At 27.0% G+C, this 18,364-nt stretch overlaps 2 protein-coding genes across 2 annotated transcripts; one reads left to right on the top strand and one right to left on the bottom strand.

Moving 5' to 3' along the window:
* Positions 1 to 1,832: 1,832 nt before the first annotated feature.
* On the bottom strand, positions 1,833 to 5,016 carry LOC137805756 (protein C2-DOMAIN ABA-RELATED 9). Its single transcript, XM_068605681.1, has 3 exons — positions 4,812 to 5,016; positions 3,372 to 3,467; positions 1,833 to 2,209 (listed from the first exon to the last, which is right to left on the bottom strand). Exons 1-3 carry the CDS (start codon positions 4,932 to 4,934, stop codon positions 1,904 to 1,906), a joined length of 525 nt encoding a protein of 174 aa, XP_068461782.1. The 5' UTR covers positions 4,935 to 5,016; the 3' UTR covers positions 1,833 to 1,903.
* Positions 5,017 to 13,508: 8,492 nt separating this feature from the next.
* On the top strand, positions 13,509 to 15,247 carry LOC137806287 (uncharacterized protein At4g22758). The gene is made up of 2 exons (XM_068606310.1): positions 13,509 to 14,193; positions 14,900 to 15,247. Exons 1-2 carry the CDS (start codon positions 13,968 to 13,970, stop codon positions 15,088 to 15,090), a joined length of 417 nt encoding a protein of 138 aa, XP_068462411.1. The 5' UTR covers positions 13,509 to 13,967; the 3' UTR covers positions 15,091 to 15,247.
* The last annotated feature ends 3,117 nt before the right edge of the window (positions 15,248 to 18,364 follow it).

The following is an 18,364-nucleotide window of genomic DNA, read 5'->3' as shown; positions in this document are numbered from 1 at the left end:
CGTTCATATCCATCCTATAATCTAAAAATATGCAAAAAGAATAAAAATTCATAAATGTCTATTGTTCTATATGAAATATTACTTCATTACGACACTTATAAGCTTTTTCCGTGACTTTTTTTTTTATTGCTGGTTATTCCGTTAATTTCTTCTATACTTAGTGTATTAAGATGTATCTTCATGTTTCCAATTCTAATAGCTAACTCCCAAAAACTTCAAGAACCCAGATCTCTCACCTATCTAATTCAACTTCCTAACGATGAATACCTCATGTGCCACTCTCCAGCGTTCAAATATCCTTCTCATCTCATTCTCTTTCAAGTTCATCGAAAAGTGTGAGAAGAAGAAGGATGTCCTATGATCTATCTTTATTACTTTAATTTAACATATCATTAAACGTTTTTAATATCTTGTTATTCACATACCAATGTTATCCAACTCTTAAGTCAAGAGGTTACTTTTGTAGGTTAGATACGCTTTTTGAACTAATTTTATTACTTTAATTTTTTAAAATGGTAATAATATTAATCTAATGAAAAATCTCAACCCCCTTATAAATATTTTTTTTTTCTACTCTTCCCATAAGTTCTAGTTTTTTTTTTTTTTAAAACAAAAACAAAAATAAATGGTTTTCTTTTCCTTCGTATTGAAGATATCTGTTGAAGACTGCAGTTCAAAGCGGCGCTTTATCTTTTCCTTTTCATTGAATTGGTAGTTTTTATTTTTTTAGTAGTCTCTGACAATGTCTTATAATAATATCAAAGATTTTCTTAGTTTTCCTCTAACTCAACTTGATATATTTTTATGAAAATGTATTTTACAAACATTGAAGACAATAGTTATTTACTTGTATAATTAAATAATATTGCATATTTCTTACGATTATAAATCTTCATATGAGTTTTTATAGGTTTTATAAAGAATTCTTGCTCGTAACTATTTTTTTTACACAAATCTTTTTCAATTTTATCTTTATTGATATATCTTATTTTATATTTTATCTTTTAAATTTTAAATTTTAAAATTATAAGAAAGAATATTTTTGTCATTTTATATGAATCACTTAAAAATGCTGAAAAAAATAAATCACTTAAAAATAATTATTTTTTAAATTAGTGTTAAAGGATTTTTTATTTGCAAACTAATCTCCACTCTTCCCTTAATTCCTTATGGACCTAAGACATAACCTTTATTTGAGAATAGGAAGAAGACAACGGTATAAACGAAATTTGACATATAAAAATGTGTTGTTCCACTCCATTTCAAACAACTTCATTTTCTGGTAAAGCCATCATTCTTTTACATTTATCATTAAGTGAATCTCAACCTTAGCTTAAATCACATTATACTTTTTTGATTCTGAAACCATCAATGGAAGAAGCGAAAAAATTCGGAAAAAATACACAAATAAAAAAAAAGAAAAAAAGATTGATTAATTAATTCATTACTTTCTTTTTACATATTATATTTTTCTTTTCAACTTCGACTTATATGTTGGAGATCCCATATCTCATTATATATAAGTGGGTGCAAACCTCAACCTCATGAGCCAGTTTTATGGGATTGAGTTAGGCTTAAAGTCCACTTTGTAACATGGTATCAGAGCCATTTTCAAGCATATCCTAACGAATAATTGTTGGGTTTATCATAAGAGGGTGCAAATCTCAACCTCATGAGACGATTTTATAGGGTTGAGTTAGACTTAAAGTTCACTTTGTAACACTCTTCTATTATTATTATTATTATTATTATTATTATTATTATTTCTATTATTCTAATACTATTAAATTTCACAATGAAGAGAAAACATCGAGATCATTGTACATTTTAGCATACATAATTTTGGAGTTGCATGCTAGGTTTGAATGGTTGATACAAGGTATAGGGAGGGTGGAAGCAAGAGTCAAAGTTGTAGATGTGATAAGCCCTTGCAACCAATAACATCAACCCACTCAATTTCCACAAGTATTTCCCCACTCTCAACATTTCTAAGTCTCAAAACCATTTCTTGGATGATGTTTTCGTCTCGCCAAATGCAGGTGCTTTCTTTGGCAAGACAATTAGTTTCATCTGGTTGAATCGTGGCCACTACAGAACCCTCTGGGAGGTTACTTAACCCTCTTTGCACACACTGAATATATGGTTTTAAGTCTATATCTGCATCTCCCATTTTGTCATCCCCTGAGAATGTGTCTTTGTCATAAACTGCCTGCAAAACAAAATCCATAACCCATCTATAATCATTCACCTCTTCTTCTGTTGATAATTCATCAAACAACTAACTTTATCTCATTTTAGAATTATATAGGTTTTTATTAGGTGTGTATGCGGTGTTGTTGGATTGGTCGGTTTGGTGTTTTGTGTTGGTATTTTTTGGTCTATTGTGTAGTTTGTGTAAGTTGTTTGGTTTGGTGTTCGAAAACTTGGCTCTTAGGTAAGAGACTTTAAGTATTATGTATAAAGATTGGGATACTTTTGAAATGTTCTATTTTATTTTATTTATTGTTATAGAAAAAAAATAAGTTATATACATATATATATGCATACATAACGAAATATCCAAAACGGGGCAGTAAATGAAAGAAAGTGTTTATGAGAAAAAGATGAGTAATGAAATAATAATAAATAATACGATGATAAAATAAATCATAATAAATTTAATATTCAAAATAAGAAAATAAATAATCTTAAAATTATTTTTATATTTTTTTTCACCAAACAATTTCTATTTTAATTATATTACTTCATATTTTACTTTTTTAAACTAAATAATATCTAATTTTTACTAATTTTTTACATATTTTACTTTTTTTTATTAAATATGAGTTTTGTCCTATATTATAATGTGAAATTGTTTTTTGTCCCTAATCTAAACTTTAGACCCTCCTAAAGACTCGTATTAAGAAAACTATTAAAATGAGTCATTTCCAGTGACAAACATGTTTCCAATGTGGATTAGAATATATTTGTCACCTAAAAGAAGCTGGAATGACTTATTTTAATAATTTCATTACTATAAGTGAAATATCATTACTATAAGTGTTTAGAAAGTCTAAAGTTTAGATTATGAACGAAAACTAATTTCGTGTGAAAGTAAAGAGATACCGCGAAAAATACATTTAACCCTATTTTTTTTCTCTTGTTTTCTTCTTAATTTTTTCCTCCGTACCAAACATACTATTAATGAAATAAATAAAAGTAATGAATCTTTCCTTACAAACTGAAATTGATTTATCCTTGAGTTAGGAAAAACTCATAAAAAAAAATAAAAATCCAATGAAAACATATATGAATATAGATAAGCCTAATGCTAATAGCTTTTTGGGATATTATATGAATTTTTTGTGTGATAGCTTGGCTGAGAACTTTACCAGACGTATTGGGGTTGTAACGTCCTTTATAGAAATGGTCCTTTCTTCGTTCCACTCAGGATTGCAGTTGTTTTTTATAACACTAGTCTTTAGCTTCTGCATACATATCAAAATAATCTTCAAACCAAAATTATCCAATGACCCAAAACTCTTCCATTCAAAACATGTATTTGATACTGAAAACATGCAGCTTTTCAACGTCCCTCCAAAACAATCTTTCCCAAAAAGATAAAAAAATTTGTAGACCCATGCCACATCTCAGAAAGAATTTAATACAAATACCATCATAGTTTTTTTAATGTATAAAAAATGATTAAATATATTTTTTAAAAATTGATTTTGTACCTAGTCTATACTCTGTACCTACTTATTATATAGGTAGTAAGGAAGCTTCATTGTTAATATTTTTTTTAATAATAAACAAATTTTCAATGTGAATTATGAATATTAAAATATTTACTTGTTTATGTATAAAAAAAAGTAGTAAAAATTTATTCTAATAATTTTTTTATTATAATTATTCAGAAAGTTTAAAGTTTTGACAAAAATAAAAATCAATTTCGCATTATATTAAAAAACGAAAAAAAAACATATTTAATTAATCATACTAAAATCAAATAGTTAAATACAAATACCATTACAATAACTAGCTATTCCATGTCAAAATATCAGAAATTTACAAAATTAAATTAGACGTAAACCTATTTATTAAGATAATATATTAGAGTTATGTTAAAAAGTATATACTATTCATTGAATCATTTATAAGGTCTAATTATTATAATCTAACTTGGTAAGAAAGACATCTCCTATGGCACAAAAACTAATGCTAAAGCAACTAATGATTCTGCTTTAGCAAGTGAGATGTGAATAGTGATTTGGATTGCAGTGGTAAGTGAGTTGTGGAAGCATAGAAACAATGCAATCTTTAATGGGGGAGTTGTCGATGGTTTAGAAGTGGTTGTTTTGGTTCAAGTGAAGATTTGGTCTTGGATTACGTCCAAGTCTCTCTCTGGTTTGTTCTCCTTTTCCGAGTGGTGTCTCGAACCTTTGGTATGTATGATAATGGTTTTTTGAATTATTTTTTAGCTCAGATTGTATGGGTTGAGTTAGGATTGTTTAGTAATTCTAGGCGTCTGGCGGTGTGAGTATTGAGATGGAGTGTCTTAAGTATTTTATGTTTGTATAAGGGTTGAATCACCCCGAAGTGGTTCACATTTATTTATTTTTTATTGCCGATAAAAAAAAAAACTAATATACTATTAAATAAACCACCCATTAAGAACCCAATTTGATGAAAAAAGTGGATTAAAAAAGTAGTTGTTTAAATTGATTTTCCCGAATTGTGGAAGACACCAACGCTCGTCACAACGAAAGGCCAACTCAATAAATTGACTTTGAAAGGAAGAAAAGATTAGCACAGAAATTGCAGGTTGGAACCTGATCACCCATGTTGACGACGACATAAGGGTCACTGGCACGTCCTTTAATGGCATCACGAATTGCAAGATCAATACCTCTTTTAATTCGAAGTTTGAGAAGACCCAGAATACTATTGTCCATTGAAACACAACAATAATAATACCTAAGAACTCCTCTTGTCCACACACTTTTGCTCCAAATTAAACAAAAGATAGTGTTTGAAATGTTGACGCAATTCAACCCCTAACAAATTTGGAAAGCTGCAGTGCAAAAACAGCCACCCCTCAAACGAGACATTTCAATGCTATCTACGTACCCTGCTTTTTGACAGCTACGATGTTGCTTTTAATGTTATTAGAAAACAAATGAGTGAAAGGAAAAGCCAAAAGGGAATAAATGTGTTTTGTTTTGACAGGTAATTCAACGTGCGATCCATCCTCGTGCTTCAATACACGCCTCTCCTCACCCTACAAGCAAGGGTCGATGCACATCCTAACCTACATTTTTTTTTCATCATAAATAACTATATTTTAATATACATGTATCTTTTGCTTCTACAAGATTTTTTAAATTATATATAAACGCTTGGAATCATCATCTAAAAATAAAATAAAAATTATAATAAATAAGTGAATGTTTTTTTAGATTCCACGTCGACTAGAGATAAGGACAATTCATTGTATATAAGTGGGTGCAAACCTCACCTCATATACCGGGTTTTATGGGGTTGAGTTAGGCTTAAAGTCCACTTCGTAATATGATATCAGAGTCAATTAAAGCCTCTTTCATGGGTCTATTGTGTCACCCACTATCGGATCGTTATCGGACCACCCATCATCATATGTTATCTCCATGAGCCGGTTTTATGGGGTTGAGTTAGACTTAAAATCTCACCTCATAATAGATGCAAATTTCATTTTATGAACTAATTTTATAAGGTTGAGTTAGACTTAAAATTTATTTTTTAATATGCTATCAGAGTTATGTTATTTAGAGTAAATCTTGTACGAGATCATCAATCAGACATAAATATATAATCTCATACATCAGGAAATGCGTTAGATATCAACATTATTAGTCAATTTTATATGATTGACTTAAACCTCAATTTCAATTCTTAATATAAACTAAGATAATTATTAAATTTTGAAATTTTAAAAAATAGCAAACATTAAAATAATAAGATATTTCTTATTTTTTAATTAAGTAGTATTCTCTTAAAAAGTATTAAGGTTGTTAAACTTAAATAAAGAATATAAACTTTCGCCGACTTAAAGTAATTGTACATATCACATTGTATTTATTATTATTATTCTCTTTTTTTCTTCCATATATATCTACATTTTATATTGTTCTTCGACAGAGTTTTTCATTCAAATTATAAATTCCACATTAAATATAAAAAATGATAGATATATTTTGATTTAATATTCAATTTGAATTCATTACAAAAGCAATACTTTGATTCTATGTAATCTTCCTTATGAATTCACATCATTTCATTCATGTTAGGAAGCATCATCCATTCAAACGGTGTAAAGGGATTTTCCTAAACATCTTCAGAGCTCCACCCGTTAATGCTTCTTCTTTAGCCACTCAATCAAAATCACTTATTTGTTTTAGAGCCTTAGTTTTTACTTCATTCAACTCAACATCGATCTTTTGTAAAATGTACCCTTTGTATCTACCTTAAAGTGGTTCCGTATCCTTGAAAATAAAACATGTACCTTATAAAAAAAATCATTAAATGAAAATTATTTTAAAAAAAATTATTATATTAATTAAATTAGATATTATTTCAGAAATTAAAAAAAATTAGTATCTAAAGTAGTTTTTATGATTGATAAATAGTTTTTAAATTGTTATTTAATTAGCTACCAACTTTATACTTTAAATAATTAGTATCTCAAACCTTGGTAGCTAATTAAATACCAATTTAAAAACTATTTATCAATAATAGAAACTATTTTAGATTTTAATAATTTTTTTGTCTATAAAATAATATATAATTTAGTCAATATAGTATCTAATTATTTTTTATTTCTAAAATTAATTTTTATTTAATAATTTTCTATTAGTGATAAGGATACTTATAATCAATAAGTCTCATTCTCTTCATCATTAAATGTTTCCAAAAGGACAAGCATCCAAACCACATTTACACCATTTTTTAGAACGTATGTTGATCATGAGAAAAACAAATAACTTCTTCAGAGACTAAATTTATTAAATTTATATTTAGTTATCTTTACTCTTTTTTTTTTTTGAAAGGATTAGGTATAAAAACTAAAGATATTATTTAACATTCAAAAGAGACAATTTATATATACATATAAGGAGACCATGCAACACTAGTTGTCTAAGATCCCCCCTTAAACTAATGGTTGGCGAAGAAACAACCATAAGTTTACACTTAAACAAAACAAAAGAAGATCTAGAAATAGGTTTTGTTAATAAATCTACAACTAGGAACCTAGTCGGTATGTGAACTAAACAAATACGATTTTGTTGTACATAATCCTGAACAAACTGCAAATCAAGTTCAAATTACTTCGTGTGTATGTGTATAATTGAATTAGCACTAAGCAAAAATGCACCCATATTATTTGAGAAAAGTTAAGGTTGAGAAGCAGAGATGTGGAGCTCTCGCAAAAGAGACTCTCATCATTGAGATGACTGACTTTCATGCCCAAAAAGTAGTGCAACGAACCCAAGTTTTTTTACAGCAAAGCACGAGCCAAGGTTATCTATAAGCTTGTTAACCTCGCAACGAGATTAGTCAATTATTATGATATCATCAAAATATATTAAGATGAAAATATTATAAGACGGGTTGAACTTGACAAATAGTCAAGTATCACTTTTAGTTGAATGAAAACCAAAAGATTTAAGTGCATAACTTAGCTTGTTTTAATCCGTAGATAGCTTTGTGAAGCTTGCACACAAGATGAGGAGATGCAGATTCAAATTCACGAGGTTGTGTAATGTACACATTTTCTTGGAATTCACCATTAAGGAATGCGTTATTTACGTCTATTTGGTGGATACACGAATTATTTATTGTTTGACAATTGGGTTGTATGTCTCATTATAATCAAAACCTACATTTTGGGTGAACCCCTTAGCAACTAGGCACTGATGACTTTTTATGACAAGTGCATCGCGTTGTCATAAGTAATAATGTGTCCCTAAGGACAAATATCGATTACACAATAAACAATTGAAAAATTAGGTACAAGATTCGCTAAATATAAAAACAGAATAATAAAAGTTTGTTGGGATTTGTTGGAATGACAATGATTAATAAGAAAACAAAGCAAATAGTTGTTGCTTCAATTGGAAAAATAGGGATTGAGTTTTATCTTTCTCACTCTTTTGTATTTAGATTAGCCTGATAATATTATATCCTTTTATTGATATTGATGCTCGTATAAAAATCATTTATATTGATTTCTCGCATATAAAATTCTTATTTTCCATACTAGAAAATTCTCATTTGTAAGTTTTAGGGATATAGGTGTAGAGAAATGATGAAGATTGGGAGAAGAAACCATGGGAGGTGCAAAAAGAGAAAGATTAGAGGTGAGGAAAGGAGAAGAAAAAGCAGAAGTGGCAATGGAAAAAATATAGCTTTGTATATCATGTTAGAGAAAGGATTAGGCATAGAAAACTAAAGATATTATTTAACATTTAGGAAAATTAACTTATATATACATAAGAAGACTCATGCAACATTAACCGTCTAAGATTTTTTTAAGTTATACGCAAGCTAATTTGTGGATTGTGGATAAATTGAATTCATTTTTCTTTCTTACTTCTTTTTTAGAATTTATATAGAAGTTTCTCCGAAAAGACTCACACTACAACAAAAGTGGGAAATAATCAGAAGAAAGCATCAATCAATATAGGGACGCAAGTAGAGTGAGCCAATTTGACGCTAGACGAATGCAAACCCTAAACTACATTGACACTAAAAACAAAAAACTACTTTAACAAATACAACTTTTAACACAAATTCAAAATGATCAATATAACCATAATTTGCTCAAATATCATCTTTCACTCATTTCAATTCAACCTTTATCATTAAACCTCAAGATATATTTTCATTCACATCAAACTCAAACTAATATATGTCAAACTATTAGAAAATAACTTTACTCATTTAAACCACATTAAAAACCCACTTTAAGAAACATTATCCTTTAACATCCATAATCTAGCCACCATATCAATATCTCAATAAGAGTATCCAATTCAAATCATTTTAGGACAATAATGTATTAACCAAAAACTCAAATAAGATTCCCACTCAATTTCAAACATTCAAATTGTTTCTAAAAAAACATAATCCTTACATAGAAAATAAGATATTGTGACCAAGTCACTTTCACATCTAGATCATTTATCCTAAGACTTCATATAAAAAAAAACATAAATAGTTTCTCTAACATGTAATTTCTTGCTTTAAACTAACTTTTAACTCAAGCAAAAGAACTACTCAAAATATTAAGACTTAGAGCAAAGTATCTAAACATAACAAAACTTAAATATAAGTTTAATCAGATGGAGAGGATCACCGTTTTCAACTAACCCCACAACGATTGATGATAAATTAAAAAAAAAAAATCTTTCTGATTTTAAAATTAATCGGTTGAAAATGATCCTTAACTCTCTAACTATTATAATGTGTGATTTTGAAGAGGTGAACTTTAGAGAAACAAAATTATAAAGAAGATAAACAAAAATCCTAAAGATATAGAAATTAAAAAAAAAGTTGAAATGGAAAATTGGAATCAACTTTTATTTTTCAATTTTTTTGAATTTATATTTAAAAAATGAAATTAAATTACTTTTAATAATTTAAATGATATTTATTAAGTGAAACTACTTTATTCAAAGTTATAATATCAAATTATTCAATTTTAATTACTTAATTAATAATTGTTTTAATGCTTAATAAAATTTAAGTGAATAAATTATAATATTTAATTATAAATGTTAATAATTTTTTAAGTATAATTAAAACATTAATTTTAGTAATTATTTAATTAATATATATTTATTATACTAATATCTTTAACTTTTAAATCAACATAATTTCTATTAATAAACTTGATTTTAATAGTAAGTTAATATATTATGAATATACGTGGTTCTGAGGTTTCTTGTTTGGTAGTTTCTTCTTTATGACTAACACGTATCGTGGTCTTATTTATGACTCTAACATGATTAAAGATGATAAACACATCATTTGACAATTCCACATCATAATAACCAATTTAAGATAAAGAATAAGTATATTACATAATAATATAACATAAAAAAATTACAATTATTAATTTTTCCAATATAAAAATAAGATTATTATTCTAAAAAATCATTAAGTATAATTACTAATTATTTTCTTGAAAAAATAAAATATTGAAACCAAAATATATACATAAAATTAAATAAAACAATATATATATCTCATAAAATATTTTACTAAAACAAAAATTTATTTAATTTTAAATAACACTATATATTTTTTAAAATATTTTGATTACCAAATAAAAGTGTGTATATATATATATATAATACTCTTTTATTTGTGTATAGTATTAAATAAATATTTTTACCATAAAATTATATTATTTATAATAGATAATATATGTTTTGATATTTTTTATTTTGTAACTCTTTTGAAATAATGACATTTAAATTAAAAAAAATATATATATTAAAAAAAGGATATATATATATATATATAGAATAATATAAAATAGTGTGAAAACAATAAATATCAAATAGTTAAAACAGTGTGTGTATTTGAACAGAAAACAATAAATAACGATAGTGAAATGAAGTTAAAATACTTAATAGTTAAATATAAAGTATATAAAAATTAAAATATCATGACAAGTTATTAAATGTATACTTATTATATATTTGTATCTGAATTTTTTATTTTTATCATTTATATATAATTATGTCTAATATTAAAATTGAATAACTGATATTATTATTCACACACTTATATTATCAATATACATTTACAGTTTATTTTAATAAATAAAAAATACACAAACTACAAACTTAATCGAGAAAATAATTAAATAGAAAAAAAAATGGAGAGACTGAAAGTTTTTCCTTATCTTATTCCTCTATTTTGCTATTGAATATTAATTCTCTACAATTAACAAATAAAAAACAAACAAAATATCAGTATAACATATAAAAAGTAGAGTTAAGAACACGATGACATACTTTCTCTACATAATGCTCTTTGGTGATCAAACATCTTTTGGTTTCTAAAGTCATAAATTTATAGAAAGTTAAGATGATTTCGAAAATCAAAACCTAAAAGAAGAAAATATAGAAGAAGAGCAAAGATGGTGATGACAGAAAACCAAAAAATCAAATAAAAAATAATTTTTTCTATGATTTTATTTAAATCCATAAAATTGTTACAAAAAAACTTTATCATCTACCTTTGAGTCATTATTATCCATATAGTAGGGTGTTGGATTATGTGTACTGGAGAATCATAAAATTTATTTTTTAAATCAATTTTAAAATTGCTACAATAGTGGAGAATTAAGAAATAACAAAAATAATTAAAAAAAAAGTAAGGATATGAAATATATTTTTTGGCGAGGTAGTTAAAGTAAATGTCCATCAACCCTTAGATTCATTCTTTTCAAACGGACACAACCAATATCTTTAATTTTTTATTTAATAGAGAAGAATATCAGGTTTAAAATAAAAAAAGTAACTACCAACTCCTGCTAAAGCGATTCACATCTAGCTGCAAATATTAACAAATATCTTAAATTTTTTTATTTAATAAAGAAAAAGATTTTTAAAACAGAAAATTAACCTAACCAATCTCTCCACACTCCTTCTAGTTAAATGATAAAAAATAAAATAAAATTTTAAAATTAAAAGAAATTACTTTATTAACTTCTAAAATTATAAAATATCTAAATAACCAAAATAAATTAATAAAATAAAATATTAAGTAAGAATAAAATAATATTTTTTAGAACAGTTAAAGTGGAAAATTTCCTTTCTAAAATTATAAAAATCCAAATAATCAAAATAAAATATTAAATAAGGATAAAATAAAAAAATATTTTAGAACACTTACGGTGAAAAATCTCTTATAAGTATAGATATTACTCTATTAACTATAATAAAATATAAACAAAATATTTTAACAGAATAGATATTTGAAATTAAATAATACAATACAAAATATATCTCATAAAAGGTTTTATTAAAAAATAAAAAAATACTTAAATCGGAAATATATTTAAAATTAAATAATACAATATATATCTCATAAAATATTTTATTAAAACAAACAACATATAAAGTATGTTTTTTATGAAATCAATCATTTGATTGTCAGAAAGATTCTTTTATTCAAAGTTAAATATTAAATTTAATGACTTAATTAATAAGTATTCTAATAACCAATAAATCTTAATGATTAAATTATAACTTCTGATATCTTTTAAGTGTAATTAAAATGTTTCGAAATACACAAAACTTGTAAAGAACAAAAACCCAAACACTTTAATTTTTTATTAAAATAATAAACTCTTATATATTATAAATAAAATACAAAATTTCATTATATATACTTTTTCAACCAAACAAAGTCAAATATCGCTTTTTTCTAGGCAAAGAATTTCCTCCTACCATTTCGATTTCCGTTTCTTTCTACCTTATTTTATTTATAAAATAACTAGTACAAATTCAAAACATACATTTAACTATCATTTTATATTGAATTATAAATTTTCATTCATTTTACAATCCAAAACGTTAATTATCCAAAAACAACGTCGTTTTCCCAACTTTTGCACTATATATTATTACTCACTTAAAAAAAATTAATGATAGATATTTATAAAACACGGTATGAAGCTTGAACACTTTTTCTTAAATGGTGTATCCGTGTTAGACACATGTATCCGTGTTGGACATACGTATTTGTGTTGATATTATACGATACTTATCGGTGAAGTGTTTAATTAAAAAATTATTTGTTAGACTTTTAAAAATTATAACACAGTTTTAATACAATTTTAAAAGGTATAAATACAATAACTTTTTAAAAACTAAAATTTATTATATAAATTTTTATTATGATTATAAAAGTAAGAACAAATTCTTTTGAACTAATTATAAATATCTTTCTATTTCTAAAAAAATCTGAAACATACTTTTACAACATAAATATTTATTTTTAATTTATATAATTTAAAATTATATATTATATAAATTTGTATTCACATATCCTACATTTTAAACATATCTATATCGTGTTTCATTTAACGGTAGTATATAATATCTACTAGCTGTCAGTATCTCTATCGTTCATAGTGAATATCACTAATTAATTAGAATAAAATTTGTTTTAAACTTCAAACAATAAAACAACCGATTTTTAAAATAAAATATTATATTATAATAAATATATTTTTTAACACAAAATTAGTTTTAGTCAAATTTTAGAATGAAAATTCTGTTATTTTTTTCAAAAATTGTTTTAAAATTTATAATTATTTTGATTGCTGTTATAACTATTTCAAATAAGTTGTTGAAAAATTCACATGAAAATAATTTATTTAAATGTAAAATAAACATGTTATAATAAAAGGATGGTTGTTGAATTAATTATTTAAAAGAGAAGATAAATGTTGGATGTGACCTGATATCCGTACGTACGATTGCAACAGATTCGGTTCTAAACGGATCCAGCCCATCCGGTAAAAAACCCGAAAGCAAATTTGAGTCCGAATTCTCATATTTAAATACCGCTTTCTTCATCTTCTTCTTCCTCCTCACCCTAGCCCCAAAACCAATCTGAATCGCTTCAACTTCCTTCAGATCGTTCCCTCGTTGTGAATGGTAGAAACCTCGTTCTCCTTCGGTTTCATGCGCTCCCTTTCCCCATCAAGGGCGAGCGCTCCCTCTCATTCCTCCCTCTTCGGATCCTGCAAACAAGGCTGGTACTACCGCTGCCTTGGCGTCGACCCATAAACTCCAACGCCTCCAACGAACTTCACGATTTTATCCAAAACCAAACCGTTGCCAGCTTCGATTTTCAGATCTCCGAATTTCGGATCCTTCTTTTCGTCTAGTTTCCTTGTTTTGTTTATTTGTTGAGTTTTGGACACCATGTTGTTGATCAAGCAGAAGAAGAACCAGAACGTGAGGAGGTTCCTCATCAGCATCAACGTGCTGGGGAGTGCAGGCCCCATTCGGTTCCTCGTGAACGAGGAGGACCACGTCGCAGCGGTTATCGAGACAGCGCTCAAGAGTTACGCGCGGGAGGGGCGCCTTCCTCTGCTTGGAACTGACAACGCTGGATTCTCTCTCTATTGCCCTCATCTTGGACCTGATGGTAATTTCCCCCTCAACTGCACCAAACGTGTTTCTTGTTTTTTAATTCCCAAATCGTGTCATTTCAACGTGCTTTTTCATGATTCACGAGGATTTCGGAAGAAAAAAAACATCCATTGCTCATCGTCTGTTGATATTATTCGCGTTTTCTGTGAAAATTGATTTTTGTCAGGTTAACGCCGAATTAGGTTATGAAATTTCTGATAATTCAATGCTTCATGTTGTAATTTTAGAGACTTTTTTTTATAAAGTTCTTTACAGAATTAAATCAGGTTTTTTATTTAAAAAAATTAATTTTTTTTCAGCATCTTGCACATTCAGAAGCTTAGTTTAGGGTTAACGCATACATTCAAATGGGGAGATTGAGAATTAAAGATGAGATTTGATTCTTGGGATAGATTTTGATACATTGTTGTTATGCATATATTATATAGTTCTTTTTGTCTTGGCGATGAATTTGATTCGATCATTGCTAAACATGCCTTTTAGTTTTGAAGTAAAATAGATTCAATCGGTTGCGAGAAACTTTAATTGCTAATATCTTGCATGCGTTCATATGAGAACATCAATTATTTGGTTAGGGAAATTGAGAATTTGAGATGGATTCTGGATTTGAATCTTAAAATACGTTTTGATCGAATTGTGGTGGAAATGGGAAAGAGTAATATGAAATAATTGTTGTTATTTTGGGTTTGATGCTGATGCAGCTCTGAGGCCGTGGGATACAATTGGATCACATGGGGCGAGGAATTTCACGCTCTGCAGGAAGGCGGCGAATGCGGATGAGGCGGCAGTTGATGACGGAAGTGGGCCCACCGCCGCACTTCCGCGGCGGGGAAGTGGCACTTGGAGGTCTTGGTTCAACAAGTCCCTCAACCTCAAGATCTCTTCCCATTAATTAATTCAATCAAATTCAAGTTCAAGTTGTGGACAATTTTTGTAATGTTTTTTTCTTCATCATTATTATTATTGTTGTTATTTTGTTTCGGCATATGATATTATGTTTCACTTCCGAACTATTGCATCAATGAAGTTGTTTTATTTTTTTGGATTCATTGAAGCTTCTTTTGTTTACACCTGCAAGTTGTGACGAATTGTGAGAGTTGGATGCGCCGAATCATGCCGCTCCTTTCTCACAAAGTAAAGAACAACATTTTTGTTTTTTGCAAGACACGTGTTTGACTAGCCAGCTCATGCTTTAAATTTACTTTCAAATATTCTGTGGGTTGGTGAACCAAAATTGGAACATAGCAAAAGGAAATCTCCTCATCTACCCTGTTTTTGATTTCATAGTTTTGGTTTCATAGTAAGTAGAGAAGGGATAACCAAGTATTTTTTAGAACATTTTTGTCCTTATTGAGGAAACAAAATTATTGGGGTGTGATTATGTTAGAAATATTATATATCAATATATATTAGAAACCATGACTAGAATTTTTTTCTCTCAAAAGTCGTTTAACTTTTTATAGTGTTTTTGGTTTGTTATTAGTCCAACAGAAGAGACTGATAAAATCAATGTAAGAACAAAAATGAGAACTACAAAGTATATAAAAATGACCAAAACAGAAGGATGCACAGTGTCTCTCTTGGGAGAGAATTGTATAGTTCTGAGATCCAAATTTTATATGTAATGAAAGTCAAAAGTACAATCTAATAGTATCTTTTTAATGCTTAATTTTGACAAATGTCCCTATACTTGTTTAAAAAAAAAGCGTAATAGTTAATAATTGATAGTTACGTATTCCAAGTGTCTCTGAGAAAAAGTTTAAGAAGTTGAAAGAGTATTCTTTTGGTGTTTGGTGAAGCATCCATCTTTGCGAGAAAAAAGGTTGGAGATGGCATATTGAACTCTTTAACTGGCGACCGTTCATTTCAATCAATCAATCACCTTTTGCTTTTCTTTTTATTCTTCAACGAAATTTCCACATCGTAGGTTTTGTTTGGTGAAGTAAAGCTTTAATTAAAATAAATAAGAGTTTAAAAAATAAACGAGAAGTTGTTTTGTAACTTTTATATCTTAAAAGGTACATTTGTAAAAGTATAATAAAAATATTTATAAAATTAAATTACTCAGATAAATTTACTTTTAAGGATACAAAATACTTAAAAGTAAAAAATGCGTACCTTTACAAGTTTAATTTAATTTTAAATATATTAAAATATTTTGAATGATAAAATAAATGTTAAAAGTAATTTATTATATAAAAATAAGCTTAAATATATTTTTAGTTCTATAAAAGTAATATGCTTTAATTTTGATTTTATAAAAAATTCTTTACTTTTATAAAGGTGAAAGTCGAAACTTTTTCATCTCAAAAGTGAATGTGCACAAAGTTTGAAATACAAATAATTATTATTATTTTGTTTTCAGAAAATGAATGGTCATCTCAAAAGTGAATGTTCACAAAGTTTGAAATACAAATTATTATTTTGTTTTCAAAAAATGAATGGTTACTTCTTCATGTACAAATTACATTTGAGTTTAGATATTAGATTTACGAGAATATTTGCAAATCACATTTGAGTTTTGATATTAAATTAGATATATGATATTTTTAAGTATTTTTTATCTCTCCAAATATATCATATATTCTCTACCTTTCCGGGTACACCAATTATTCTCTATCTCTCTAGGTACATGAAGTATTATCTACCTCTCCAAACAATCAGTCTTAGTCTCCCTATGAGATCAAGATCTTTTAATAATGAGAAAACTCTCTAATGAGAGAACAATAATATCTTACAAGTATATATACTTTATAGTGTGAAGAGTTTGCAATGTTTGGCTCACTACCCAATTTCACAAATCACTCTACAATAACATATGTAACTTTTATAACACTATCTTAATCACACAAATAAATATCACTAAGCAATGGCGTTTCTTTTTCATTATATATACATTCATTTTTGTGTTATTCATCTTCATGGTCTTTAAATAACATTTAGATTATGATCGTTGAAGTATTCATTCTTTATTATAGTCGTTAGACACTCAATATAGAAATTTTTGCTTTGATTGATCTTTGCGCGTCTTTGACGTGTGAGGCCTTCCAAATTCTTTCTCTGTATTTCTCAAATATGAATATTGTAGTTTTAATATTCTTAACTTCATATCGATCAGAATACCACCTTGATCTTCATCTTCAATATATTAGACGTTCGAAATGGAAACTTGAGCTCTAATCCATTCTTCACGTCTTTAAACAATTACTTGCTCTTCAAATAGTTTCTTTATTTGTATAAAGTGAAACGTTGAAGCTTGAATCATCTTAGCTAGTTCAACTGATGATATATGCCATGTTCTTGTTCCTTTATTGCAGTAGACGCTTGAAATGGAAATAATTGCTTTGATGTAATCTTTGCGTCCATAAGCATATATTTACTCTTCAAAATACTTCTTTAATTGAATGGATGTGATTGTTGAGGCTTTGACGATTATAGACTTTCATCTTTTCTTTTTTGTACTGTTCATCATTAGCTTCGTACCAGGTGCTCGAAAAGGAATGTTTAGATATGAGCCTTCATTGTATCATTTGTTTATACTTCAAATCTTCTTTCCCTTTGTATATATTTTCTCACAACAACTTGATATGTCTTTGATCTTCATCTGCACGAATCTCACTTCTCAATGAAAATCGTTTTCCCTTTAAATCCTTGATAAAGAAATTTTTTCAATCATCTTTATACGCATCTGTATGATCTCTTGATAATTTATGGAAACAATATCAGTTAACATTATAATTAACATAATAAGTTATGGGTAACACTAAAATAATATTTTTCATATTTTATGAATTGTCAAAGTCTATATTTTCTCATGTATTTGTTTGTAAATCCTTTTTCAATTACTTTCCAAGTTAATATAAAATTTGAATGTTGAAGTATAATTACATTTTAACTTGGATATCTTCTTACAAAATCTATTTTTAAAGATCTCTTTATATTGAAAATGAACGTGTTCTGTTTTTCAAAAACTTTCTAGTTAAAACACTCTTCATTTGAAAAACTTTCCAATACAAGTTTAAATTTAATTCTAAATGGATAGTTTGTGTTCAAAATCATTTATAATCATTATAAGAAAAAAATTCATTCAAAAACATTTAAGCAAATGATATTTGAGATTTTCAATATGCATTGTTACGTTCTCAAATACAAAAACATTCCAAAAT

The sequence above is a fragment of the Phaseolus vulgaris genome, chromosome 3 (assembly GCF_051622355.1).
Source record: "Phaseolus vulgaris cultivar YP4 chromosome 3, ASM5162235v1, whole genome shotgun sequence".
NCBI classification, from domain to species: Eukaryota; Viridiplantae; Streptophyta; class Magnoliopsida; order Fabales; family Fabaceae; genus Phaseolus; species Phaseolus vulgaris.
This window is presented reverse-complemented; position numbering and strand designations above follow the sequence as displayed.

Bases quoted from the DNA above. Each gene is read 5' to 3' on its own strand.
- LOC137805756 (XM_068605681.1), bottom strand. From the start codon at position 4,934: ATGGACAATAGTATTCTGGGTCTTCTCAAACTTCGAATTAAAAGAGGT. The intron at 3,468-4,811 runs GTTCCAACCTGC...ATATGTATGCAG, and splicing joins TCGTCAACATGGGTGATCAG to AAGCTAAAGACTAGTGTTAT. The intron at 2,210-3,371 runs GTAAAGTTCTCA...TTTGTTTTGCAG, and splicing joins TTACAACCCCAATACGTCTG to GCAGTTTATGACAAAGACAC.
- LOC137806287 (XM_068606310.1), top strand. From the start codon at position 13,968: ATGTTGTTGATCAAGCAGAAGAAGAACCAGAACGTGAGGAGGTTCCTC. The intron at 14,194-14,899 runs GTAATTTCCCCC...ATGCTGATGCAG, and splicing joins CCCTCATCTTGGACCTGATG to CTCTGAGGCCGTGGGATACA.